Source organism: Lontra canadensis, unplaced genomic scaffold (genome assembly GCF_010015895.1).
Source record: "Lontra canadensis isolate GAN:19392208 unplaced genomic scaffold, GSC_riverotter_1.0 scaffold47, whole genome shotgun sequence".
Lineage (NCBI taxonomy): Eukaryota > Metazoa > Chordata > Mammalia > Carnivora > Mustelidae > Lontra > Lontra canadensis.
This window is the reverse complement of record NW_022631041.1, coordinates 11,973,312-12,000,344: the sequence shown is the minus strand read 5'-3', so window position 1 is coordinate 12,000,344 and position 27,033 is coordinate 11,973,312. Positions and strand designations below refer to the sequence as shown.

At 42.7% G+C, this 27,033-nt stretch overlaps 1 protein-coding gene across 2 annotated transcripts in view; it reads left to right on the top strand.

Annotated features, from left to right (window-relative positions):
- Window positions 1–23,777, top strand: part of IMPG1 (interphotoreceptor matrix proteoglycan 1) — a 126,283-nt gene extending 102,506 nt beyond the window's left edge. For both annotated transcript variants that reach the window (XM_032873192.1, XM_032873191.1), the window contains 3 exons: window positions 15,632–15,812; window positions 22,205–22,277; window positions 23,609–23,777. In XM_032873192.1, the coding sequence (XP_032729083.1) occupies window positions 15,632–15,812; window positions 22,205–22,277; window positions 23,609–23,686 (332 nt within the window). In that variant the 3' untranslated portion in view covers window positions 23,687–23,777. The remainder of the gene's footprint in view (window positions 1–15,631; window positions 15,813–22,204; window positions 22,278–23,608) is intronic.
- Window positions 23,778–27,033: the final 3,256 nt, after the last annotated feature.

The window sequence follows — 27,033 nt, the reverse complement described above, 5'->3', positions numbered from 1 at the left end:
CAATGAAGGCCCAGGGAAAAGGGGCCTTGGGCAAAATGCAAACAAAGAGGCTCAGTTGGGAGACCCTTATCTTTGACAGAACAGAACTTTGAGCAACTTAAAGAAAATTGCCTCCTATTTCAGTAAACAGGATCATTAAAAAGATAGATCACCCTTAGGCACTGAGTCTGGGAGTGCTTACCTCTGAACAGGGGCAGCTAAGAAAGCCCTAAGGACCCCCCAAGAAATCAAAGACCTCCTAAATGCTGGTAATATACTGCCTCTTCCCCTGAAAACCACCTCAGAACTGAGAAGGAACCAGGGGGGTCCCTGCCAATTAGGATCAGGAGACCAGTTTCTCCAGTCAGTTGAAAGCAATGAGCAGGGATGTGTACAGAACTTGGAAAGTGTAACAGAGGTGAGAGTCCAGCCTCCTTCCTCCCTTAGAGAACTGACAGTTGACTTAGAGACCCATCCAACAACATGAGAAGGTCAGCGTAAGGAGCCATGTTGAGACGGGAGAACTCAGGTGTGCTGCTCTGGAGACGGGCTTCTCAGCGAAGGTGCCACTTAAGTAGCGCCTTAGAAAGACAGCAGGAAGCTGGTAACACATTGCCAGGGATGCCAAGGGGACCGTGTGATGTTGGAGGGAAACACAGCACAGCAATGACTTGGGAGGGCCATAGTCCTTGAATGTGAATCCTATGCGCTAATGGCAGCACTCAATTTCCACAACTGGAAAATGGGGATCATAAACAGTTGTGAGGATTAACTGAACAAATGTTCACAATACCCAGCATACTACAGACTACTTCACAGCCAACTAAGGAATATTGGTAGTTAATACGGTAACACTGTCCTTAATAACTTTGAGCAAAGGGTCCTTCTGCGTAGGGCACCAGTGAGAACAATAAAAAGTACCCTGACAGGGTATTTGTATGGAGGCTGGAACTGAAATTGTGCTTATTTCCTGGGACCAGTAGGACTATGTAGCTTTTCCTCTAAAAAGCCAAAAGCAACCAAAACGAGATGCTGTTAACTTTGGTTTCAGTCCCTGCTGGAGACAAATTTATACGGAGCTATCCCAGAAATGCCTCCAGACTGCCTTATCTACTGTGGGGTACATGAGCAATTTATTCTTTTAATGTTAGAACAACAAGGGAGGCCAGAGCACATGGGACAGCCTGGGACATTACCTTACCGCTATTTCTTACTAGATACTTAGAGAATGAGAAAAATCTGAATTGCTGATACATTGAAAACTCACAGAATAATGGATGGATGGACAGATGGACGGATGGATGAAGTCTGCCAAGAAATGGCTGTAGTGAGCCAGCTAGGACATAAGTAAAGCCTGAACCAAAGGATTTGAGGACAGCAGAGTTAGAAAGCCAAAATAAGATTTTATAAAAGTTAAAAATATATAACAATGTAACTTTACAAATTCCTCTCTCTCTATATATATCAAAATGGATAAATCCAATACCTAAAAGGGTTCCTATTTACTGGGAAAGGCCACTGTGCCAACCTGCCCCCAAAAGCATTTCTTCCAATCAATGGGGGGAGGGGTGGAAAGGAAGAAGGTATGAATAGGCGGGGAGATGAGGTGAGCTCCTCACCACCTCCCTAGAGATCCTGGTTTAATTATTTTCCCAAAGGCAAAGGGTAGACTTGCCCAACCAGCAAGTGGTTGATTATCAGACCTTGACCATCTTCTGCATGCTTAATCCAAAACAATAAGCATTATCCACCACCACATAAGACATGAATACATGGAATTCAGTCCCTGCCCGAAAGAATTTGCAGGATGCTCAAAGGGGGATACTTTAGAGTGATCAGACTTCTGCTGTTTCATTCAAAAAGACTTTGTAATGAACAGTTTCTGATATGCCACTTTCAGCTACAAATTTCTTTAGTTTGGGAATCACTGAAGCATAATGAAGAAAGCACTGAATTTTCCTTTAAAATCCCATTTCACTGAGACCCACTGTCTGACGGCAAGAGAGTATTTAGGGCTAGATATTAATGTAGAGAATTCTAGTCCCTCTGGGCTGGTCTCCCGCAGTGAGACAACCTGTGGTGGCTGGTGCTGGAGATGGCTGAGCAGCCACCAAGATAGCCAGTACTGCCAAAAAAGAAAAAAATAATTCGATGACACTTGGCAAGATGGTAAGGAAGACTATTCAAGGAGGGCCATCTCGATGGACGTAGGGACCACTGCAGTGGGGTCTTGACGTAGGGGAGAGGGGACTCTCCAGCATGGGCAAGTGGGAATTTATAACCAAAGAGCAGGGTGGAGGGCAGTGGATGGAACTTACTGAGAAGAAATTCTTCTTGCTAAAATTGGACAACAAAGAGGGGAACACTGAAGCTCAAAAGTGGAGATCAAGTTGAGAATCTCCAGGGAGGCTGAGTAGAGTTTGGTCAGCACCAGATCTGGAGAAGCAGGATGCCGGCCACACACACACACATGTATCTGTGGCAGTAGTGCCAGCTGCAGTGGTTGGAAGGGGTTGGGGATGGAGCAAGGAGAGAAGGCCACCCAAGAGTGAGTAGCAGTCAGGCACCCACCCCAGCGACAGACCCGCACACCCCCACCTCATCCTCACACCGTCCAGAGCTCCTCTTCCCTATTCACGTCCTGTCCTAGTTCAGGCAGGGATGGCCCCAACCCTAAACCATTCACCACCATTGCTTCTCAACAGAGGTAATGAACTTCTTATGTCTATTAATCTGCTTATCTTATAAAACTTCTTGAACCTGAATTTTAAAATGCCATTTAAAACAAAACGAAACAAACAAACAAAAAAACCCTGTAGTTACAGTAAAGTGTCTCTAGCCTGAATGTCTAGCCTGAGTTCTCCTGTATGATTTTAGTTTGGGGGAATGTGCACAATATTAGTATTGTGGTCATAGAAAAAAATGGGTGTCTAGATTTTAAAACAAATTGAGGAGACAAATGTAGATGATTTTCAATAGTTTTCTTCCTTTTTTCTTCTTTAATCTAGAATATGACAGCTATTTTGCTCCTAGGTTTTCAACGTGACCTACTGATCCAGATTTTCTCCTTTTAGTGGTATACTGGAGTATAAGCTGTCGTGGTGACTGACAGGCAAGCTGATTAAAATGTCCTCCTAGTACAACCAACCAGTGCAACCAGCTGATCATGTTGCTTCTCGGGTCCCTGGGCCCCAAATGAAGATAATTACTTCAGGTTCCTGAAGAACAGGGACTCAAATTCCAATTTACACAGCCCCTGGCTCTCTTGCTAGCATAGTCTTTTCCAGTGTCTAAGGCTTGGGCTGATGTGCAACAGTGCCCAGCTGCCAGCATATATTAAAAGAGGTCTGAGGGGCACTTAGAATCAAAATCCCAGATAGTTCCAGAAGGTCATCTAGCAAATACAAAGAACCTCCCTGATTCATGTTTGATCTTGCCAGTGTTTACTTGAACTCATTGGTTCTGGCCCAGTCTGTTGAGAAAACTCTCCTGGAAAGAGAATTAAAAGGGGGAAAACTTTAAAGAGAAAAGGGGTAGCTGCAGGAAGTACCATGTGCCAGGAATAAATACCCAGCTTTATCTCTGGGAGAAAATCCCAATAATCTATGCTTGGAAAACAGAAAAGGCATCCTATAATTTTAACCTTTTCCCAACCAGGATGGCCAAATACAGCAACACTTACTTTGTGTCTCACCCCTTGCCCTTCCCTCCCCACCTTCTTGGGAGAAACAGGCGATCAGAAGTAGGCTGCGAGACCCTGGAGGTTCCCCTGCCTCATGTCCAATGTTGCCCAGGCCTGGGAGCCACCAGCCCTACCCATCTCTTCCTCGCCCAACCCTTATCAAGGAATAACCCTTAGAATGTGGAAAACGTAATTTTCATACAAACAGGGAGTAAGCGTATATCAAAGTTTTACCTCACTCATTAATAAGGGAATCATTAGGATGACAAATCTGGTGTAAAGAGGCTCTGGAAAGGGAACTCTATACAGCCAGAGAACAAAGCAGAATGATGAAATAAGGATGTCGTGCTAAATAGAAAACAGAAAGTACCACCCTTTCATCTTATCGGTTTTCTATACAGTAACTTCTACTCTCTGGAGTTGTAAGACACCATCACCAAGAGCAAATGGTAAATCAGACAAAGTTGACGCATTTTAGGGGTCAGCAAAGTGTGCCTATAAGGGACAGATAGTAAATATTTGGCTCTGTAAGCCAAAAGGCAAATCAAGGGTATAATGTAGGTACTTATATAACCATTTAAAAACCTAAAAACTCTTTCTTAGTTTGCAGCCCGTAAAAATGCAGGCAGCTGGCTGGGTTGGCCCACAGGTGATCCCTATCTGCTGGGGGGAGTGGGGAGGGGGGCTTACTGGGCTTGTTAGTGCTCTAGGATGACTTTTAAGGTTAATGCGGTCCATGTTTCTCTTTATTTCCTATTGTTGGATGGTTTTTCTTAAACCACCAGCATCTTACTCCCTCTGGCCCTTATCTTTGCTATTATAGAAAAGTTAGACAAATAAATGATAAATGATAATACAATCATGATTGGGCCCCTGTTCATATATTAAGTAGGGATTATCTGCTACCAGTCAGACACTATTACAGACACTAGAACCCCAAAAGTGGATCCCTGCCCTCAAGGAGCCAAATCCCTATCAACCAAGAGAAATAGATATATATGCAAAGAGCTATAATTAAGTCTACAAATACAATGATCAGGGTACTTCCGTTATTTCACTGTGCTAGCAGCTTCGGACATGAAGTAACGAAAGAAGGGAGCTCAGTCTGGAAGGGAAAGGCGTGCTGAGCCAGTGCATTTGAGGCCAGGATGTCTAAAAGCCCCTGTTGGATCTCTATGCACCACTCTGGTGTCCTGTTTTTCTTTTCTTTTCTTTCTTCCTTTCTTTTTTTATGACTGTGGTCTTTTACAGTTCAATAAAATTTTATAAAAACTCAAAAAGTCTTCAAACTAGGTACTAAACAGTCCTTAAAGCAGTCTCAAAATTACAAAATTAAAACATATAATCTGGGGGAACCTGGTTGACGCAGTCATTTGATCTCTGGACTCTTGATTTCGGCTCAGGTCATGATTCCATGGTCCTGGGACCATGCCCCACAATGGGCTCCCCACTGGGTGTGAAATCTGTTTAAGATTCTTGCTCTCTCCCTCTCTCCCTCTCTCAATGCCCCTCCCCCCACCTTGCGTGCACAGGGGTGCACTCTCTCAAAAAAAAAAAAAATATATATATATATGTGGGTATATATATATATATATATATATAGCTCATCATTCCTAAAATATTGCCAATTTTAAAAATACTTTGCAAAAATATATAACTACAAAAGCTACATAGATTGATTCATTAAAGTTTTTAATGCAGAAAACAAAGTGAAATTAATAAGCTATCTTAAGGACATAAAAATACTCAGAAAATGTTTTGGGGAAAACCAGTTTTACAGAAATGGACATTCGGTGAACTGACTGCTATCCTATGAAGCAGGTGTCTTGAGGCCAGAGGCCCGTGTGGAAAATACACATTTGGGAACCCTCAGTTGAAACCAGAGAAGAGGTGAAAAAATGGTCCAGGACAAGATGTAGGGCAGGAAGAAAGGAGAACTGGGACTGAACCTCTGAGGAACCCCAACACTTCATGGGGAATAGAAGGATTGTCACTGAAAGGAGCCAAAGATGGTGTTGCTGAAGCTGGGGAGAGAAGAGCAGGAGAGAAGGACATTCAGCGATTTCGGCAGCTGTGAGCGAACAATGCATGGCAGTCATTTAAGAGGATCGTCCAGAGGTTGCTAGAACGCTTCGGAAAAGCAGTCTACCAGAATGGCAAGAGCAGAGGTGAGATCTTAGTGAGGTTGGGATGAAGTAGAAAATGAGGCCGTCCACATGGCCTGTCCCCCTCCTGGCTTACAATATAGAGCAAGGATCCTACCCTCCCACAGAGACTGGGAGACAGGGGTGCTACTTCTTTGATGCTTACGTTTCAAAGGAATGGTTCCTAGGTCCTTGGGGAAGACAGTCTTGAGTTGTAATACTGGCAAAAAGCTTTAAAGAAGATTGACATCTCAAAGGAGCAGAGAATGAATTTACAAGTTTTGTAAACTAGCTACACTAAGAAAAGAGAAGTGAAGGGTCTAGAGTTAGTCAAGCTGAGGGAAAGGTTAAGGCAGTCTTGGTCAGAGGACTTAGCATTTCTTTTCTAGCCCTGATTTTATCATATTTACAGGGAATGTCCAAATAGATGACTTATTTAATTCTATTGGCAAAACTTGAGGCAAAATCCAGTCAAGTCATTTTCATTTGTTTTCTTCTGGCCTAACGTCAGGGTGGAAATGTAGTTTGTCATGGTAATACTGGGAGGGGGAAATATTATCCCATGGTTACCTTTAGACTAAAGAAAAGAAGAGAAATTTTGAAACTTCTCATGAGATTTCTAGGTGGGTAGCATTCCACATTCAGATCAGCGTCTGAATTCCTGGTTGTGTCTCTAAATGAGGGCCAGTAATCGGTTAAACCAAATGACATCTGCAGAGGTACAGACATGTAGGAGAAGTGACACAGTGTTATCGCCGCATGTGGTTGCCATTCAGCTTTTGAAAACATTCCGAATAAAGGAATCTATGATATAGAAAGTATAAACCAATGTTAGAACTATCTGTGATTTATCAACTGAAAGACGGAATAAATCACAGCTTGCTCACGATTCTGCAGGCATCCTGGCAGCTAGAGTCGTCTTTCATTTAGGCTGCTCTGAAAATTCTTTAGAAGCAAGTACGGCTTTCATGCCAGTTAGTTGTGCAGGTTGAAAATTTCAACAATGCAAAACTACACATACTTATTCTAACTCACTCTCTCCTTGAATTCCTAAGAAGTCTCCTCAAAAATGGGAGATTTCAAGGCTGGTAAATGGTGAACATTGAAATTAATTATACTCTGGCATCCAGGATGCCTCCAGCCAGAACAAACCCTTTAGTTGCCAGCTCTGAAAAGGTGATAGATGTCACTTATCACAGTAGTGACCATAAAAACAATAACAGCTACTAGTAACTGACGCTATTTTAAATCTTAATAAATAACTATGAAAAGTAGGTATTTCTCATTATACAGAGAAACTGTATCAGAGAATTGTAAATAACTTAACACTTGTCACACAATCACCAAGGGCTGCAGCTGGAACTTGGTAGCAGTTTTGTGTGCTTTCTTCAAGTCTGTCTACTACCTCTTTATAAGAGTTGTTTTTTTTTTTAAGATTTTATTTATTTATTTTTGTGAGAGAGAGCGAGCATGAGCAGGGGGAGGGGCAGGGGGCGAAGTAGACCCCCTGCCGAGCAGGGAGCCCTATGTGGGACTCATCTGAGGATCCTGGGATCACGACCTGAGCCAAAGGCAGATGCTTAACGATTGAGCCACCCAGGCGCCCTGTAGAGTCTTATCAACCCTCTTACTGGGTATACAAATGTTGTTTAATCTACTTAGAAAAAAAATTACAACACACTTAATTTTAATTAACCTTAAATGAATTGTTAGATTTCACATTTCACCAAGTGAAATTTCCTATAATATTTTGTTATATTTTTAGAATGCCAAAAAAAAAAAAAGAAAGAAAAGAAAAATTTCACTTTCAGAAAAAAAAGTCCTGAACTTCTTAATGTCCCCTTCACATGTACTCTTGGCTCTGCTAGGAGTGTCCCTTCTGAGCTGAGGCACCCGCAGGAATTCTCCTTCCAGGAGACACTCCCAGCCTCTGCCCCCCCCTTCCCCGCCCCACCCTCCCCTAACCCACCCCCGTCCTGTCTCTGGCCTCCTCTCTTGTTTTTCCACTGCTACTGCCCTGTGCTTCCTGGGATGCCATCATGGGGATTTTCTGTTAACACCTGCTTCCATGAGGGAACCCCAGCTTTGCCTAGACCTCCAGGTACCTTTAGCCCTCTCCAGAGTTTCAGCCAGGGTCCTCATCCCACATGTGAGTTTAACATACTCCTGGAATCCTTCACGGAACCCCTGAATGCAAAGCCTGCATGAAGCCTGGGCTTCAGCCCCGCTGCCAGGCCCCCTTCCACAGCCCCTGCTCTCAGAGCTCTCCATCCACCCCCTGATTCCTGGGACACTCAAGTCCTAACACCAATGCATCCAAAACGCCTCAGTGTGGCAGATATGAATAATGAGGGAGAGCAGAAAGAATCCTTTAGTCTCTGAGCCAGGACAAGATGTGTAAGGGCATTCACACATCCATTCACAGAAGGAAGAGATTCTGAGAGCCTACGCTCAACAGTTTGTGATTATTGTTTTAAGAACGGTGGATGATTAAAATGAAACCCGAAATTTTTCACATTACATGTCCCTTTAACCCAGAAAGAACTCCTGTTAGTAACTCACTCAATTCCACAAATGTGTGTTAATTAAGCTCCAGCCACATGCCTGGTGCTGTATCATTGAATGATTATTCTCTAATCCTGTCCTTCCTCTCTAAGGCAGGAGCAAAACATGTTTTGGTCAATAACAAAATAATAAAACAATGAAGTATTAACTCAGGTTATAGATTCTTCTTAACATTATTTTGATCACTGAGTTCCATGAGGAGTTCTAGAGGGATGTGTCCCAGTAATGTCCAGCGGTGCGGTTCCCTTAGGACACCTAGAACAGGAGATAGATATTTGAGGGACAGTAGCGATGATCTGGTTTAAATAACCCATTTTATAGAATGGCTGAGTGGGACTAAAGATGCTAAGCTACATTCCCGAGGGCACAGACTGTTCCCGGGATGGTTCCTCCACCCAGGGCACTTCCCTGGAGGCAGCAACCCTGACAGCAGCCATAAGCCGACCCACTCCCTCTGCTGGTCCAGCAAATCCTGGAATGTTCTCAGGATTTGGGAAAATAAACCAGCTGGGCCTGTGTGGAAGGTGAGGTCCCTGAATAGAGCTCAAAAGAACCCTCAGGGGATAGGCATATCCATACAAATTACTGAGTGCTGAGCACCAAACGCTGTTGGTAACATTCCCATCTTGAGAAGGAGGTAGACCACCAGTGTTGCATTAAGATTTTGTGAGCTCTAGGCCTTTCATTGAATATTAATAAAAATATTAACATTAATTACTAAAAATACTTAAAATTAGGGGTTCCTGGGTGGCATAGTCAATTCCACCCCAATGTCTTGGTTTCCGATCAGGGAATGATCTCAGGGTCCTGAGGAGTCCCGAAATCGATCCCTGGCTCAGCACAGTCTGCTTGAGACTCTCTCTCCCCCTCCTGCTGTGGCTCGTGATCTCTCCCTCTCTCTCTCAAAAAGATTAAAAATCTTTAAAATAAGTCAGTCAAAAAATCAATAAAAGTAAAAATACTTAAAATTATACCTTATGATTATTGGTATAAAGACGAATACCCAGCGTGGATTATATTGTGGGGTTTTTTTTTGTTTTGTTTTTTTGTTTGTTTTGTTTTGTTTTGTTTTGGATTTTAAAGAATTTAAAACATGTTGAGTACTTAGGAGTATGGTGAGCTAAGCACGTGTCCTGCGCCCTGCGTACTACCAGTGACTGGGACGGGTAGGTTTGTCATCCTCTCATGTTCTGGGCAAAGAGAAACTGGAACCTCACAACCTTGGCAATGAGCTGGGAAGGGAGGGAGAGATGGCACTACAGCTACTCCCACCCAGCCCTTCCCCACCCCCACCCTGCAGCGGCAGGTGCGCGCACCTGGCCGGGTTTACTCCCCATCCATCCGCGGGAAATCTAGTCACCGCGTCCAGGAGTGAGGCTTGGTGAGGCTGGGCGCCCGGGCGTGGGGGTGTCCCCCCTGCCTCGAACTCCGGAGCCCTAGGTCTGCCTTTTGGGAACGGGAAAAGATCCAGGAGTGTCCGCTACCTTCCCCCAGCTGTCGCGGCCCGACCTGTCGCGGTCATCTCGCAGTACTAATGGCTCTATCAGCCGTCCCTTGGAGCTCCTTCCGCCACCGCGCGAGTTCCTTCCAAATTTCTCTTCCCTCCACCAGCGGACACCGCACAGTGGTTTTTAAGAAGACCGAAAGCAGTTGGGGCTCTTAAAATTTCATCCCCTAAGTCTCTTCCTACTTGTTTTGCTATTGAGCGCCATCTAGCGAACACTCGGTGTCATCACACTGAAGAGGGCTCCTGGAGCCGGAGGAGAGGCGTCCAACAGGTCCACAGCCTGGGCCAGCCCAGGGGAAGCCTGAGTTTCAGCCAAATTGAGCTGAAATCTTGCCTTAGGACCGGACCCTATCAAAGGCGATGCTTCCATTCCTGTCCAACACGTGAGTGTTGCCACAGAGCGCAAGAGAAGGGCATCATGAAATTATAAAGAACGATAAAGAACAGGGCAGAAAGGCAATCAATCAATACACAGCCTCAAGGTTGGGGGGACAAGCGGCAGGACTGTCTGCTGTATGTGGGAAAGGGGCGCCGTGCAATAAACTGGAGCTGGTGACATGTGAACCACAGACCCTCAGAGGCCTGAGAGACTGGGAGATTCTTTTATCAGGCCTGACAAGCATGACAAGGAGCTTGAGAAAGACAGTCTTGGACCATCAGGGACCTATGAATTTATAAACTGCTTGGTGACCAAGACCATAATCTTTTTAATGTTAACTGTGAAATGCCTCAAAGTGTTCCCTGCAGGCAAGGGACATTGATTTAAATGGTTTCTATCACATGATAAAGAGCTAAGGGACATCTTCATGAGGCAGTTGGGAATGCTTTTCAGGACCTTTGGCGTAGAGATAAAAGACGTTACATAAGCAAATCCAGGGAGAAACTGATACAGAAAATGTGCTTACGCTGTACATCTTGGAATGACATACATACGTCCAGGCCCCGCGTAGCGGCTCGCTTCCTTCAAGCCGTGTCCATTGCTGTCACATTGAGCAACAGGAACAAATGTGGAGTTGCTGCAGTGTCAGACTGTACTTCTCTAAGGAAACATTCTGCCTAATGAAGGAGTTTGGCAGACCGTGGTTTTGACCTTTTGTTTAATTAAGAGAGCCTTTGTTCAAAGGAAAGCATCTGTGGAAGTCTAATATGTGAACTGGTAAGAGGGAAGACACTGGCATGTTTGGGCCTCTCCCTACCCCCACCATCCCTTGTCAGCCCCTTGGTGTCTCCTGGAAACCCCATATCAGAAAACCATTAGAATGATGTCAAAAGCTGAACATTGTAAGCAGACGTACAGATGCTAATCTGGGGCTATACTTTCTAGCTAAAATGGACTTCAGGTTTCTCACTTATGAAAGTGAGAGCAGTGATATCTGCTTTGGAATGTGGTTGTGCATATGAGTGAAGACATGCTTGAAGTGCCCACCACACTGCCAAACTCAAAATGGCCTCAATAAATGTGAGCTCCCTGTTCCTGTAAGTAATTGTCATTGCACTCCTGGTGAAGCTGGAGGTTCAGGAATGTGATCCCTAGTGGGTGTGGTACAGGCTCTTGAAGAAACCTTTCTATAGTGCCAACCATAAAAATAATGTATTGAAAGAGGGCTTAAGCAAACTGGGGAAGCTAGGGGAATTATAGACCAACTAGTCTATGCACCAACCATGAAGACTTCACTTCTTCAAATCCACACACAACTTGATTATGACTTGAAAATATTCTTCTAGAAAAAATGGCATCTGGTTCCACTCTTCCTCATCAACTACTGATCTCCAGTCGGAGTCCTCCCTCTTTCCAAAGCTACAGATGTTCAGAAGAGAGCACTTCAGGTTGTTGTTACCTAATGTTCACACTGTCAGTATTGACCAAATCAAGAGCAGACAGGGGGAAGTTCAGACTGATTTTGTGCAAATTTTGTCTTGTGCAAAGGCCTGGGGACATATTAAGGAGGAGGCAAATAGACATATAGCCTAACAGTGACTGATGGATGAGTCCATCATTCTAAGGAGAAATGTCTTTGAGATATGACAAGGAAAGAAAATGATAACAGTAGAGGGAAAGCTTCGCTTAAAAATTTTCTACTAAATTTTCATCCGTTGTACAATCTTTTCTCTTCCATGGCCCTTCTTCCCCATCATCAGCCACATCCAGTTCTCAGTCTTTGCCTTTAACTGTTGTAGGTGCCCCTCCAAGACTGGTGGGTAAGTAGAGGACCATCAACACAGCTAGGAACAGTATTTTTGAAGTATAATAATGGAAACAGTACCGGCTGCTTCACAAATTACATTTCTATATATGATCTCTTCTATTAACAATTCTAATTAACCGTAATTGCCTTTTCATGCCTGATCCCACAGCGCCCCCTCCTGGCTCTTTCCTTCCCTGGCACTTCCTCCTCACGCAGAGGACCCACACAAACAGCCTTGGGCTTTGCAACACTCAACTTCGGAGTCTCGGCTTCCTCATCGGCAAAGTGAGCCAATTCGTGAGAAGGTTCTAAAATACCTTTCATCTCTAACACTCTATCTAAAATGTAAAATTTTATATAAGGTTAAAATTAAAATCTAAAGCAATTAGTTGGCCTGAAATTCTTAGTGCTGAAGATTCTGAAGGGCCAAGTTGATATTTGTTGAGTCGACGAATGTTGTCTTAGTACCCAGGAAGTGTACACAGCGAACAAAAACTAAGCTCCGTGATTTGAAGTCTCCTACTTCTCTGTAGACTGGTTCTGAATCCACAACACGGGGAAAGCAAATTATCTATAAACTAGGTGCATTTGTTCTTCAAATATATCTGATCCAGGGCCCTCAAATGTGGATAAATTTATTTCTCAAGACAGTGTTGCCTTATTGTGTTCTGTTTGGCTTTACTAGTGCCTAGACTATGCCTGAGTGGGCTGAAGGAAATGAGAGTAAAATAGTAATTTTTTTTAAATGGGAAACTCATTTGGTTATCACACATTTACTCTTCAGAGGGGTAGAATGTGTGCGTGCCGTCAGCTTTCCTACTCGATACATTTCTCTGCTGCAGAGAGAAGGAAATGGAGCTCCAACTATTCCCCCTGACTTCTGTTACCAGTATCATAAGTCTTGAGTGTAAGGTTGCTGACAGCTGTTATTTATTAAGCCAGGCCCTGGATGTGAATCGCCTGGGTTGTCCGGGTAAATCCGAGTCATTTTCTGAACAGTGACAAGGATCCTATAACATGGCGAGCTTTAGAACTTTCAAGCAGAGGAAGCCAGTTCACATTAGTCAGGCCTGCTTGTCCATAAGGGACCCCATAAGGGACCCTCATGCTGCAGATACAACTTCATGTGAAGTCTTTTAGCAGGTCTACCTTCTGGGAGACCGAAAACAGCTGTTTTCCAGGACCTGCTCTTGCCCACAGCTTGGGGCTGTTTTACTAATCTCGCGCGTTATCACTTCTGGACCACTAGGAGGCGCTGGATCGGAGTAGCGAATATAAGTGTTCACTGGAATTCTCACCCCACAGCCTGAACCCCAGTGACCCTAGGCAGAGCTTTTGTGGGCAGTAAACTTGGCAAAGCCGCTGACTGTGTTCTCCACTTGAAGATTCACAATAGACATTAGCTTATTAATGACCCCAATAAATTTAAATGTAAAAAGAGAAGCGGTAAGTTTGAAGGGAAGAGAGAGAGGAACAAGGGAAAGAGAGAAACCTGTTAGATTTATTTCACCCTACATGGGCCGGGGGGGGGGGGGGGGCGCTTATTTAGCCACCAACCTCCTCTTAGTATAAAACCTATTGTCCTGCTGAATTAGAGTTCTGCAGGTGTTCCCACGTGAAAAACACAGAACCAGATGATCACTTGAAAGCATCCTAGCCCTGACAGTTCTATTACGTATCTTCTAATGGACAATTCTGATGAGACCCTTCGCCGCCCAGAAGTCCTCCATGGCTTCTCCCTGCCTACAAAGTCCAATTCCTTAGCATGGCCTTCAAGACCTACCAGAAAATTGGCCTTATCTTTCCAATCTGGGTTCCCTTCTTTCCTGCCCATGAGTGTCGGCTGCCTCCAAAGTGGACCTCCCAGGCTCTCTTATCTGTTGCTTCCCCACCTCTGTGCCTCTGCTCATGCTGCCGGGTCCAGTTGGGATGCCTTTCATAGTCTTTGCACATACAAATGCCAATCACTTTAAATAAACGAAACAATGACCTCCTCTCTAATTTATATTTAGAGCTCATCTTTACAGCCCTTATACTAGACAAGGTAGTGGGCTTTTCATATAGAAATATCTGTCTATATTTCTTACCTTCCCCTAGGCTTCTTGGAAGGACAGCTTTATGCATGGCTACCTGTGCGCTAGCTCCTTGCACAGAATAGATTCTTATGGAAAGAATAATCGGAAGGTTAAATGACTGCTGGGATTCAACAGGAATCTTCCCAGGGCAGGTAGAGCAATGGTCTGAAGACCAGAGGCCTGTTCTGGTTCTGCCATCAGCATGTGGGGACTCGGACCCTTCACTTCTCTGCCTGACAGCTTAGTGTGCTCACCTGTGTAAAAACAGGGGAAAGGAGGGCACCTGGGTGGCTCAGTGCGTTAAGCCTCTGCCTTTAGTTCAGGTCATGATCTCAGGATCCTGGGATCGAGCCCCACATCGGGCTCTCTGCTCAGTGGGGAGCCTGCTTCTCACTCTCTCTCTGCCTACTTGTGATCTCTGTCAAATAAATAAATAAACTATTTAAAAACAACAACAACAACAACAAAACAGGGGAAAGGGGCGCCTGGGTGGCTCAGTCCATTAAGCATCTGCCTGGGGCTCAGGTCATGATCCCGGGGTCCTGACTGAGCCCTGCTTCAGGCTCCTTGCTTAGCCTACTTCTCCCTCCCTGTCTGCCCTTCACTCCATCTCCTGCTGGCACATGCTCTCTCTCTCTTTCTCCCAAATTAATAAAATCTTAAACACACACAAACAAAAAAACAAACAAACAAAAAAAAAAAAACCAAGGAAAAGCTGGCAGGGGGCCACAAGCCTTCTGGATCTAAATAGTCTGAGATTCCCTTGACTTATAATCCAGTTTACAAAAAAATTTGAGACAATGCTACCGAATTTAGAATATCAGAGAACAATCAACATAAAACAAAAGAACAAAAAGCAAAAACAGAGACTAGACATCTATTTGAACTTTAATAGGGGAAAAACTATTAATCCAAAGGAAAGATCTCTAACAAGGGACTAATAGTGAGGAAATTGTCCTGAGTTCTCAAAACTATCCACATACATGACTACTTGACTACTTTGTAAGGTAGACCTGGTCTTAAATATATACTTTCAGAACTCATCTCTGCAGAAAATGCTTACTCTAAAAACCTAGCAAACAAAAGTCTTAATTCTCTAATGCACTGGTTCCCTAATGTGTCCTCCAGATGCGTCATACCCCCTTAGACCTCCTTAGAAATACAGATTCTCAGTCACCATCCCGTGCCCTCTGCTTCCAAAACTCTGAGGATGGGGCCAGGAACCTGTGTTCTAACAAGGCCTCTAGCTGATTTGGATGCCCAACTAAGTTTGTGCAGAACTATATTCTGAGTAAATATGTTATCACCTGTGTCCATAAACTCAAAAATACAGAAATGTGCATTTCACTTTTCACTCCGGTCTGTCATCACTACTGGACAATCACTCCCAAATGGAGTGATGGCCAATATCTCTGGTCTCTGGCCTTTGATTTCCACCAGTTCCTCCGCTTGGTCAGCCATGTATCCGCTAAAATCTGGCCCGTCTCTTACAGCCGACCAAGCAGATCCCTGCAAATTCCTGGCCTGTGGCGAATTTGCCGAGTGTGTAAAAAACGAGCGGACGGAGGAAGCCGAGTGTCGCTGCAGGCCGGGGCACCAGCACCACCGGGACTCAGGCCTCTGTGGCCCCACCGAGGAGTGTGAGGTCCTGCAGGGAAAGGGAGTTCCATGCAGGTAGGTTGAGCACAGTCACTTATAGACCCAGGAATTTGCTCTTCTTGCTTTTGAGAAACCCGTCATTAGAAGGAATGTGTACGTTCCTCTAAACCCATGGTTCTCGATCTCCAGTGAACATTTAAAGACTTTAAAGAAGTCCAGGACTTCTTTAAACACATGGCCGGCTTCTGCCAAGTTCTTTTTTGATGCAGTAGGTCTGGGTAGGGCCCAGGTAAGGCTGCTGCTGCCGGTCCAGGGACCACACTTCAGAGCCACAGCTCCAGCCTCGCAGCCGTATTGCATTAAGACCAATAGGGAAGGGAAAAGAGCCTGCGTCAGCTTCAAGACCCAATACCGTTGTGGTCTGCTTCCTTAATTGGTGTTGAAGCGTGTGTGTGTGTGTGTGTGTGTGTGTGTGTGTGTGATACTTGTTTTTTTCCTATTTGTAAATACAACTTTCGTCATGAGAAATTTGGAAAATACAGAGAATTATGAGGAAAAAAATGTGATATTCATATTAATTCTTCTTATCTTTTGATGTACATGTTTATACAGAACGTTTACATAGAATGTCCTAAAGCAAAGTGGAATCAGACTGGCTTCTTCTTTTATACTCAGCTCTTTCACATAGAACATTCCCCCATGTCATTAAATATTTTCTGTACCATCATTTTTAATGATTTTTTAAAAGATTTTTATTTATTTATTTGACAGAGAAAGACACAGTGAGAAAGGGAACACAAGCAGGGGGAGGGGGAGAGAGAGAAGCAGGCTTCCCGCTGAGCAGGGAGCCCGATTCGGGGCTCAATCCCAGGATCCTGGGATCAGGACCTGAGCCGAAGGCAGAGGCTTAACAACTGAGCCACGCAGGTGCCATTTTAATGATTAAATAGTAGTCTATTCAGTAGATACATGTTTAATCCATCCTTTATTTCCAACAGAAAGGTTAAGAGAAGCTCTTAAGAAGAGGAAAAGGAGGCGAGATATTACTGGCCTTCTATTCATGAACCAGACTTTAGGGTGTAGGTGGCGTTATGAATGATCTGGAGACACAGAGACTCCTTACTCTTCTACAAGTCCTGTGACACCCAGATCAAGTCCATACTGTGCACTCTGCCCTGGAGAGCTTCTTCCTGAGCCTGTCTCGCCTTTCCCAGCCAAGTCTCTCCAGTGACACACTCTGGAACATCTCAGTGGTGATCAACTTAGACCCACATCTTGAGTAGATAATCCTGTGTTTGTTTTTACTTCCTCCTATTTATTCTAGTGGCCACCATCTCTAGTTTCCTACCAGGGAGCTCATGGCCATCTGCTTTACTCCATCAACAAGAAGCTAGAGAGGTTTAGCCTTTCTCTTCACGAAAAGTACCTGTTCTTTCAAAGTATTAACACTTTAAAAGACAATGATTTAACCCAGTGATGATTAAGAAGCAATATTCTGGAGTCAGACAAATAATGATTAAAATTTTGGCTTAGGGACGCCTTGGTGGCTCAGTTGGTTAAGTGCCTGCCTTCGGCTCAGGTCATGATCTCAAGGTTCTGGAATCGAGCCCCACATCATTCTCCCGGCTCAGTGGTGAGTCTGCTTCTTCCTCTGTCTGCTATTCCCCCACTTGTGCTATCAATTAAACAAATAAATCTTTAAAAAATTTTTGGCTTAGCAACTTACTATTCAAGTCACCTTGGACCAATTACATCTCAAATCTCAATTCCCTCATTTGATAGTGAGACTAATAAAACCCATCTATTGGGTTACTGCAAAGGGTATATGAACTTCTGTTTATAAAGCATCTTTACAAAGAACATAAAGCACAGAGTCCCCAAGTGAGTGAGGATTATGATAACGCTGTCAACTTTCTCCAAGTTAATCTCAAATACAATTCCAAAAGGATTCTAGATGGAATTTGACATTCTGATTCTAAATTTGCTCTGGAAATGAAAATGTAGAACAGAAAATCTTGAAGTAGAATGATGGAGAGGTTGCTCTGTAGGGTAGTAATATTTAAAATAATATTTAGGGGGCACCTGGGTGGCTCTGTGGGTTAAAGCCTCTACCTTCAGTTCAGGTCATGATCCCAGGGTCCTGGGATTGAGCCCCACATCGGGCTCTCTGCTCAGCAAGGAGCCTGCTTCCTCCTCCTCTCTCTCTCTGCCTGCCTCTCTGCCTACTTGTGATCTCTGTCAAATAAATAAATAAAATCTTTAAAAAATAAAAATAAAATAATATTTAGAACACTAAGACAGACAGTAAGTACACAAAACAAATATGTATGTTTGTGTATATATATATAAATATATAAAAATATGTATGTGTGTTTGTATATATATATACAAACACACACATGTACACACACACATATATATACATGCCCCAAGTAGACCCTTATATTTAGAGAACTTAACAAGCGTTTCAGATCAGTAGAGAAAGTATGGACTGTCAGTAATAGTTAGAATACAATTGGCCTTCCATTTAGAAAATAAAATAAAATTAGTTTTTTACTATACACAAATCAATTCTGTATCAAAGATTGAAACAAAACGTTTAAAATATGAGGAAAACTTTTTTTTAAAAGATTCTATTTATTAATTTGACAGACAGAGATCGCAAGTAGGCAGTGAGGCAGGCAGAGAGAGAGAGAGGGAAGCAGGCTCCCCGCTGAGCAGAGAGCCCAATGCGAGGCTCGATCCCAGGACCCTGAGATCATGACCCTAGCGTAAGGCAGAGGCTTTAACCCACTGAGCCACCCAGGCGCCCCAGAAAACTATTTTTTTAAAAGATTTTATTTATTTGGCAGAGAGTCAGAGAGAGAGGGAACACAAGCAGAGAGAGTGGGGAGGGAGAAGCAGGCTTCCCGCTGGGCAGGGAGCCTGATATAGACTGGATCCCAGGACCCTGGGATCATGACCTGAGTCAAAGGCAGACACTTAATGACGGAGCCGCCCAGGCACCCAAGGAAAACTATTTTTAAAACCACATCTATAATCCTGGGCTAAAAAAGCCTTCCCTAATTAAGACACCAATCCCAGATGACATTAAGAAGAGGATTTCCACAGGGGCAAAGTCACCATAAATAAAGTTAACATATTAACAAGGTGGGGGAAATATTGATAACCTATCTTATAGAGATTGAAAATCCATAATAATCAGAGCTCCTACACATCAATAAAAGACAAACACACTGATATTAAAATGGGCCAAGAATACAGAAGTGCAATTCATAGAAGAAATCTAGATGACCAAGAAAACATAGGACAAGATGTGCTCAGTCTCACTATAGTTGGGGAAATCCAAAAACAATAAAGAGATCTCATGTTACTCATGAGTTTGGTAAAAATGTGAATACTCTCCAGTGTAGGTAACATCAGGGAAAACTAGTTCCATCAAGCATTGCCGGAATGTGTAAATTAGAAAAACCTTTTTCTAAGAAATATTCGCTAGTATCAATAAAATTTTAAATTAGATTCAATTACTCTACTTTTAGACAACATTCCTACAAAAAATATAGAGGCATTTGTGCACTAAGATATGTTTATAAAAATGTCCACAGCATCATTGCTTGGAATCCTGAAACAATTGCAGGGAGCGTCTATGGAGAGACGGTTCGGTCGCGAGCAGCGTGTGTATTCGTCGCCACCGAGCAGCAGTTAAAGGCAGTGATCCAGGCCTGCTGGAGCTGCTCTAGGAGTAAGACATTTTATTAAATGAGAAGAGTAAATTACAGGACAATAGATCCTGCTTGTGTAATGATTTAATATGTATACTTAGAATCAAACTAAAATCAACTATATGGCATTACCATTTTATCAGTAACAAATCATCAAATATGGGCAGGTTTCCATGTTTTCGCTCAAATATGTAAGGAAAAGCAGAGTAAATCCGTGGAATGACAGGCGCGCTCAGCTACTCTCCCGGTTCACGAGGAAAGAGTAGAACTGCTCGGCGTCAGATGTTAAACCCCGGCCCATCTCCTCGGCATGAGGACAAACCCCACCAGCCCCCACGAGCCGCCTCAGACGCGCAGCACAGCGGTGCTGAGATCCCCCCGCATCCCTGCCACCCACTGCTGTTCCTCCCGGACGCCGTCTTGTATGTGACTCCGACAGCTGACGACGTGCGGGCCACAGGACAGTTGACCTTACCAGCCATCGCGGAAGACGGGGATTCCCACCTGAAGCTTCGGAGTTGGACCCGAGTTAAAACTCGAGCCCTGGCCCAACTACTTGTGACCTGAAGCAACTCCCAGCCTCTGGTTTCCCGTCCATACAGTGGGGATAACAGGCATGCGTGGGTGGGTTAGCGGAGGAATAAATCAGGTGCTCGGCTGCGAGCATGGTGGGAGCCGCTGGGTCATGCATCACCCACCGCGGCAGCCGCGGCAGGAAGAACCTGATCGCCCCCACCTGGCACTGAAGCCTCAACTCAGAAGCAGATCAGCCAAGGGCACCAGCCAAGGACACCAAAGTGTTGTCAACCCTGAAAGCAGCGCTCGCTCAAGCACCGCGAGCTCGCTGCATTTTTGCTGGTTGACCTGAAGGAACGCGATAGGAAAATTGTGTTGAGGGCTGGTGCCTTACTGAGAAGAGTCCACGGACGCGCCACGGACGCGTTCCGTGTGTTTTCTTTGTCGTTCTACTGCCGGGTCATCATTCATTCTATTTTCACCTTTGTTTTTCCTTCTGTTCTTTTCCCCAATTCAATACTTACAAATGTACTCCATACATTTTTCATTTCCTTAAATTTTAATTGTCCTATATTCAGTTATAGTAGGAACTTGGCAAAAATTCTCCCAAGAATAAACAAAATATTCATTTAGCTTAACAAGTTTGACTTTTATTAATTTCAGTTATCATTATACATATGCAGAAAATGCAAATCTAATAGAGTAAATTATTTATGACTTTTCCTCCTCAGATCTAAAAATTTTCACTTTGTCCTTTAATAGGCCTAATGTGTTCCCTGTGATATTTTTTATGATAACGAAAATTATTTCCAAATATAGGAGCCAGATTAAGGAAATGATGATGCAAAGTGACACCTAGGAGGAGATTTTAATAAGGAAGTACTTGTCTTAACTACAGCAAGATCCCAGATTTACTGATTTGCCACACCCCAGACAGCGGAGGGATCCATTTTTTTATCTCTAGTAGCTGTTCCTAACTCCCTTATGAGCACTCTCTCCACTGGATGGGGAAGGGTTGGCGGGCAGGAAACCAGGGCAGGGAGTGGTTAGAGTTTAATACAGTCCAATCCAGGGCGCCTGGGCGGCTCAGTGAGTTAAGCCTCTGCTTTTGGCTCAGGTCATGATTCCTGGGATGTCGGGCTCTCTGCTCAGCAGGGAGTCTGCTTCGTCCTCTCTCTCTGCCTGCCTCTCTGCCTACTTGTGGTTTCTCTCTGTGTCAAATAAATAAATAAAATCTTAAAAAAAATCTTAAAAAAATATATATAGTCCAATTTTTAAAACTTCATCTGATTAAGAGTTGGAACAATCAATTTAAGCAACTCAGTTCCCTTGGAGTATATAATCAGGCTCAAAAATCCTTTCCCTTCCCTTCCTGTCTCCAAGGTGGTGTCTAACTGTTTGGGGAGTGGGGGGTGCAGCCTCTTCTTGCCTCACCAGGCCCTTCGGAAAGTTTCTATCCTCTTATTTCCCCCACCTGTGATCTCTTCGTTCTGACCCCAGACACATACTGAGCCCTTAGTTCTCTGAGCCTCCAAGTCACCCAGGCAGGGTTAAGTAGGAACCAGAAATGCTATATTAGCTGATGGTAAAAAGAACAAGGAACTTGTCTTCCAACTACACCTCCCAGATAGGCTCTTCCTTCTTCCTAGCGTGATACCATCTCTCAGCCTTTCCCTGAAATGACAAGGGACAGAATATTGGGAGAAAGAAAACCATTTACTCATAAGGGAACATATGTCAGAAAGCATTCCCCAAATATTATATCCATCTTAGAATGTAAAGAGGGAAAAGGCAAGGTGCAAAATGTGTATACACTATCATCAGAAATTATATGTGTATTAAAAAGTCTGGAATTATATACATCAAATTTTTAAATAACTTTTATTTTTAAACTTTACGAACAAATGTCATTGCAGTTGTTTTTCAGAACCCGACTTTAAAAATAACGCCAAAAAAAAAAAAAACCTCCACTTTTTGCAAGATGAAGTTATCACTCATCTTTCCCATGAGCTTTGTTCAATCCTTCCAACACCACTGCCTGAGAAACAGCAGGCCAGCTGGAAGGCCGAACTCAGTTCTGCCAGCCCTAATGGAAAGCACTTGCAAAAAGAGGCTATCCGTTTTCATTGTCATATTAATTTTAAAGCTAAAATAATAGAAAGTTGTAGTTGCTATTAATGGTGATTAAGTCCAGGAAATAGGATACCATATTTTTGCTTTCGTTTGTAGGTCACCAGGTCACTCTAAAAATCAAGCATACAAAACTAGTGTTAAAAAGTTCCAACATCAGCAAGATAACAAGGTAAAATAATACTTTTATATGTTGGTTTTGATTACTAAATTTTAAAGAAAATTTAAAACATCTCTAGGTCTGACTGTTGTTTTAAATAGAAATAAGTAAGAGCAAGAAATAAGAAATAAATAAGAGATAAGTAGGGGTTTATTTGCCAAGATTTTTAATTTAGTATTGGAAGGGGGAGGGAGAATGCATTCCTTGGTGTGAGAAAGACAGAGATGGAAGGCTGGCATTAACTGAAATGTACAGACAAAATAATAAAAAAACAGAAAAGATCCAAGTACTTATATTCACTTTTTCTTGTAAAAATATACGTGCAATTTATCAAATGCATTGCAACAGGTTGCAATTTTCATAACAATTTGTATTCCTGGAACTGAATAATTTTGTATGTATTCTTATTAAAATATCTTTTTATTTCAAATAATGAAGTAAAGCAAAAATATGTAAGGAAATAGAGAAAATGTGATTTGTGAACTGGGAGTAACTTCAGAAATTCCTAAAAGTTCATCCTCAGATGAACATACCCTCCAGTGTCCTAGGTATCCCTTCCAAATTATTCATCCAACTTATTTTACTAAAATAATTGTCTTATGAAGGGAAATAACTTAGCTGTAACCAGGTTAAATATAGATTTTTTAAAAATAACTTTTGAGAAAATATCTTGGACAACTTTTAGTCTAAAATAAAAAAATTTCCAAAAAAATCAGACCATCTTTGATGGTAAGAGTGGTAATCAGCCAGTGCCCGCTGTACCTGAGACCTGTAGTGTCGGGTGGAAACAAACACCTCAAAGCTTGTACTTGAACCAAGTTATTACAAGAGACATCAAGGACCCTGAGACAAGCACACCAAAGGCTAATCATAATTTCAGGTATCCAGGTGCATACTGGATGTGTGCCATTTTGATTTCCTGCAACAAAGACAATTAGACAGAAAAAGCTCAAACTTGAGCCATAAAATGGCAATGAAACACCAGATCTGATATTAATAAAAGGTCTGGGTTGAAGCAAACACCAAGTAAATACTAAAGTCCCAGGGAGAATTAAGGGTCACATTTCATATGAAGCAGAAGCATGGAATCATCATGTCTGTTTGCCCCCTCTGCTTTAAAAGATGGCTCAGCCTGAGAATCTAAATGGGTCTAAGAAGAGAGAGAATATATTCCTACTACATTATAAAGTTAGGAATATTTTGGAGGGCATCTCCAAACCTTTCAAAGATGTCCTAAAGAGCAAGCATGTTCTTTCAAACACCAGTAGAAGTGACACTGGGATGAGATACGGATTTGACCTCAAGTGGCATTTCTTAAGCTCTTAAAACAATTTCTCTTCCAGATAATCAGGAGAAGAGATTCTGAATTACTGACTGGAGGATATGAAGAATTTAACCTTCAAGATTGGGAAGGAAATTAAAAACTAAAAATATACAAATAACTTAATCTGTCTCAAGAGAAGTGGTTTGCTTTCTCAAGGAAAATTGTATCCATTCTGTTAAAATTCTGAAAACACAGGCAGGCATATTCACTGGTCATCAGAATCCAGGCATAGAGTCAACACTGAGAACCAACACATACCATGTTTCAAATAGAGAAGAATCGTGTACTTGATGGCTGCTACATTCTGCAGAAAAAGAAGCTTATTATCAAAACCCAAAACACAATCATTAAAACATATTTCAGCCACTCCAGACTGATAGTCAAAGAATAGCAAGACAGATTTGCTTCCAGCTGCCCTTAAAATACTGCTTCCAGATCATATACAAGTGCAACATACTTATTATTTGGAGGAGGTTGAACAATGTATCAGGAAGCAAAATTCTTCATGTTACAATGTTCATAAAAGAGGACTACTTATGCATGGAGATGCTGGTGTCTCTGAATCATTGCTCCACACAATGTCTGTTATATATACACACACATATCCCTCTTCAGTCTTAGGCACACTAGTTTTAGAAGAAATTAGTGCTTACACAGTAGATCATTTTGTTGCCAATAATTTCTGAATTAGTTCCTTTAAAAGAAAAAGGAACTGGGGTTCACATATACACACCATGAGAACTCTAACTCTTCTTGTGACCACATAAAGCTATTTTAAAGGAAGACTCTATATTGGAGGGAGGGAGGGAGGGAAGTAATGTTATACTTTATGACATAACCAATGCCTGTTTTCCACCACAGATGAACCATGTCTTCTAATTTAATAACTCCATTGAATACTTCTGGACTCTAACTTTCCTGGGTGCACAGATAGATTGGCATCAAGGTAATCCATTTTAGCCAGTTTTTAATGTACTACTTAGTGAAAAATGATTTCTCTGTATCTATTTCAAATATTCCACTATTAATATATTTGCTGCAAAACCTTAATTTCAATAAAATATAAGCACCATATTCATAGATTTATAATAAAATGGATCTGTGTTTTATTAGCTATTCCCTGGATTTGCTTTATGGATTATGATAAACGATTTTTCATAATCCATAATCCATAAATATGATAAATGATTATTTTCATGCTACCAAAAGATAGCAAAATATTCAACATCGACAGCAGTATTTTAGCAGTAAAATTTCAAGAATAAAAACAAGTGTTTCCTAATAATAGACACACTCTCCCCCCACACACACCTCATTACAAACCCTTAAAAATTCACTCCTGTTGGCCTCAGAAATGCATAGCATTCATCCCTATTCCCACCCCAGTCCTCCCCGCTAAAGTGAGGAGCTGTGATTATGGGATAAGGACTTCAAACTGTGACATATTGATGGGAGCGCCACAAAGCAAGGAACGGTGGCAGGAGACGTACCTACTCACTTCCATAGCCCTGGAACCCAAAGGAAAACGTGCTTGTTAGATGCATGATTGTCTGACCAAAACACCAAATAATTTCATCAGGAGAGAAAACAAGGGGCAGCTGGGTGGCTCAGTCAGTTAAGCATCTGCCTTTGTCTCAGACTATGATCACAGGGTCCTGGGACCCAGCCCAGAGACAGGCTCCATGCTCAGCTTCTGTTCTCTGTAATAAATCATTTAAAAAATTTAAAAGAATTAAAAAATTAAAAAGAGGGATGCCTGGGTGGCTCAGTCAGTTAAGCTGCTGCCTTTGGCTCAGGTCATGATCCCAGGGTCCTGGGAACGAGTCCTGCATCCGGCTCCGTGCTTAGCAGGGAACCTGCTTTTCTCTCTGCCTCTGCTTGCCACTCTGCCTGCTTGTGCACTCTCTCTCTCTCTGACAAATAAATAAATAAATTTTTTTTAAAAATTAGAAAGGAAATGAAAATCTAACAATGATCCCCTCCTCATAATGTGCCCTCCACCCTCCACATTGAAGTTGTGCTCTAACAAGAACAGGGAATGTCATTTTTGATGGGGAATGAGAAATAGGTAAACACTCCATCATCCGTTAGAAAGGTGGCCCTCTCAAACAAGGGCCGCTCACTTGGATCACCCACATTTTGGACTGGTCTTTTCAACCAGCTGGAGAAGAGCTCTTTGACCTGCCCTCTCAGAAGACCCACCTGGAACATCGTAAGTTCCAGATGGGGGGCATGAAGTAGCCTAGAGAGACTACCTATATTCAAAGTCGCAGCAAGAAGGCCTCTTCTTTGGATCCCCAGTTTTTTACATCCTGTGTCATCTTGTAAACAGACTAGCAAAGGCCTAGGTAAAGGCAGCCAAGGTTTAGGTTTTCTCTAGTCAGGGCAAGCAGTCACAGGTCCCACATGGTCCTGCTTGTTCCCTGGATGGAAAACCCACGAAAGTTTGGGACCAAAACTCAAGGATGTTCCGGTCACCCGAGTTCCCTTGCCTTTTCCCCCAGCCACAGAGAACAGTGTTTCCAGCTTCCATGAAGCTCGGCACCCCAGACTTCTCCAACTTAGTCCATCCGAGACACGGGGCAACAAGAGCAACATTTACAACTGTTCTGCTTATAACGCGCTGCAACTGTATTAAAAGCACAAGATGCAACGGGAAGTTCTAGAGAGACAGCATTTATTACTTCTATTTCCAGTACATCAGTGTTTTAGGAAAGAATCAGATATACAATTTTTAAAGAAAGGAGGAAAAATTAAGTAACAGTTGCAATTAGATGGATTTCCAAAAGTGAAAAGAAAATGGCCAATAAGCTTATTTGAGTTCTGAAGGTGAGATATTTGCTGCGTAGACACAAATTAGTATTAAAGATTCTCTTTTTAATTGCACATTTTTTCCTGATTATCTTTTTAAAACTTTCTTGAAAAATATGACAACCAAACTTACTTCATATATTAGGTGAGTGCTGGGGAAGGAGGAATACATTGACTTGAGCTGAACTGAATTGTATTCAACGATCAGGTCCTGAAATGGGCAGACTCTCCCTCCCAAAGCCTCTCCAACTTTATCCCTCTGTAAGGCTCGTGCTCAGAATGTCTCCCTCTTGCTGGCCTTCTCCAGGGTGGCAGTGCCATTTCTACAGGCTAAGAATTTACACCCCAGGTCTATCCTGATCCAAGTTTTAATAACCATAGGTTTTGCTCCTGTAGTACACACAGTTCATTCTAGAACTCAGCTAAGATCTCGGAGTGTTTTGTCTCCTGAAAAGTGTCAGTGTTTTTCAACCTGGGGGTGTAGAGTCTTCAGGGGCAGACCCATTCTTTCTCTTCCACCACTGCTTTTCTCTTTCTTTTTACAACTGACCTCCTCAACTTGTCCTTCTATCATTTTTAGAGATCTTCTGTCCTCCCCTCCCTTGTGAGTTTACTTTTACTTCTTCTTAGAGA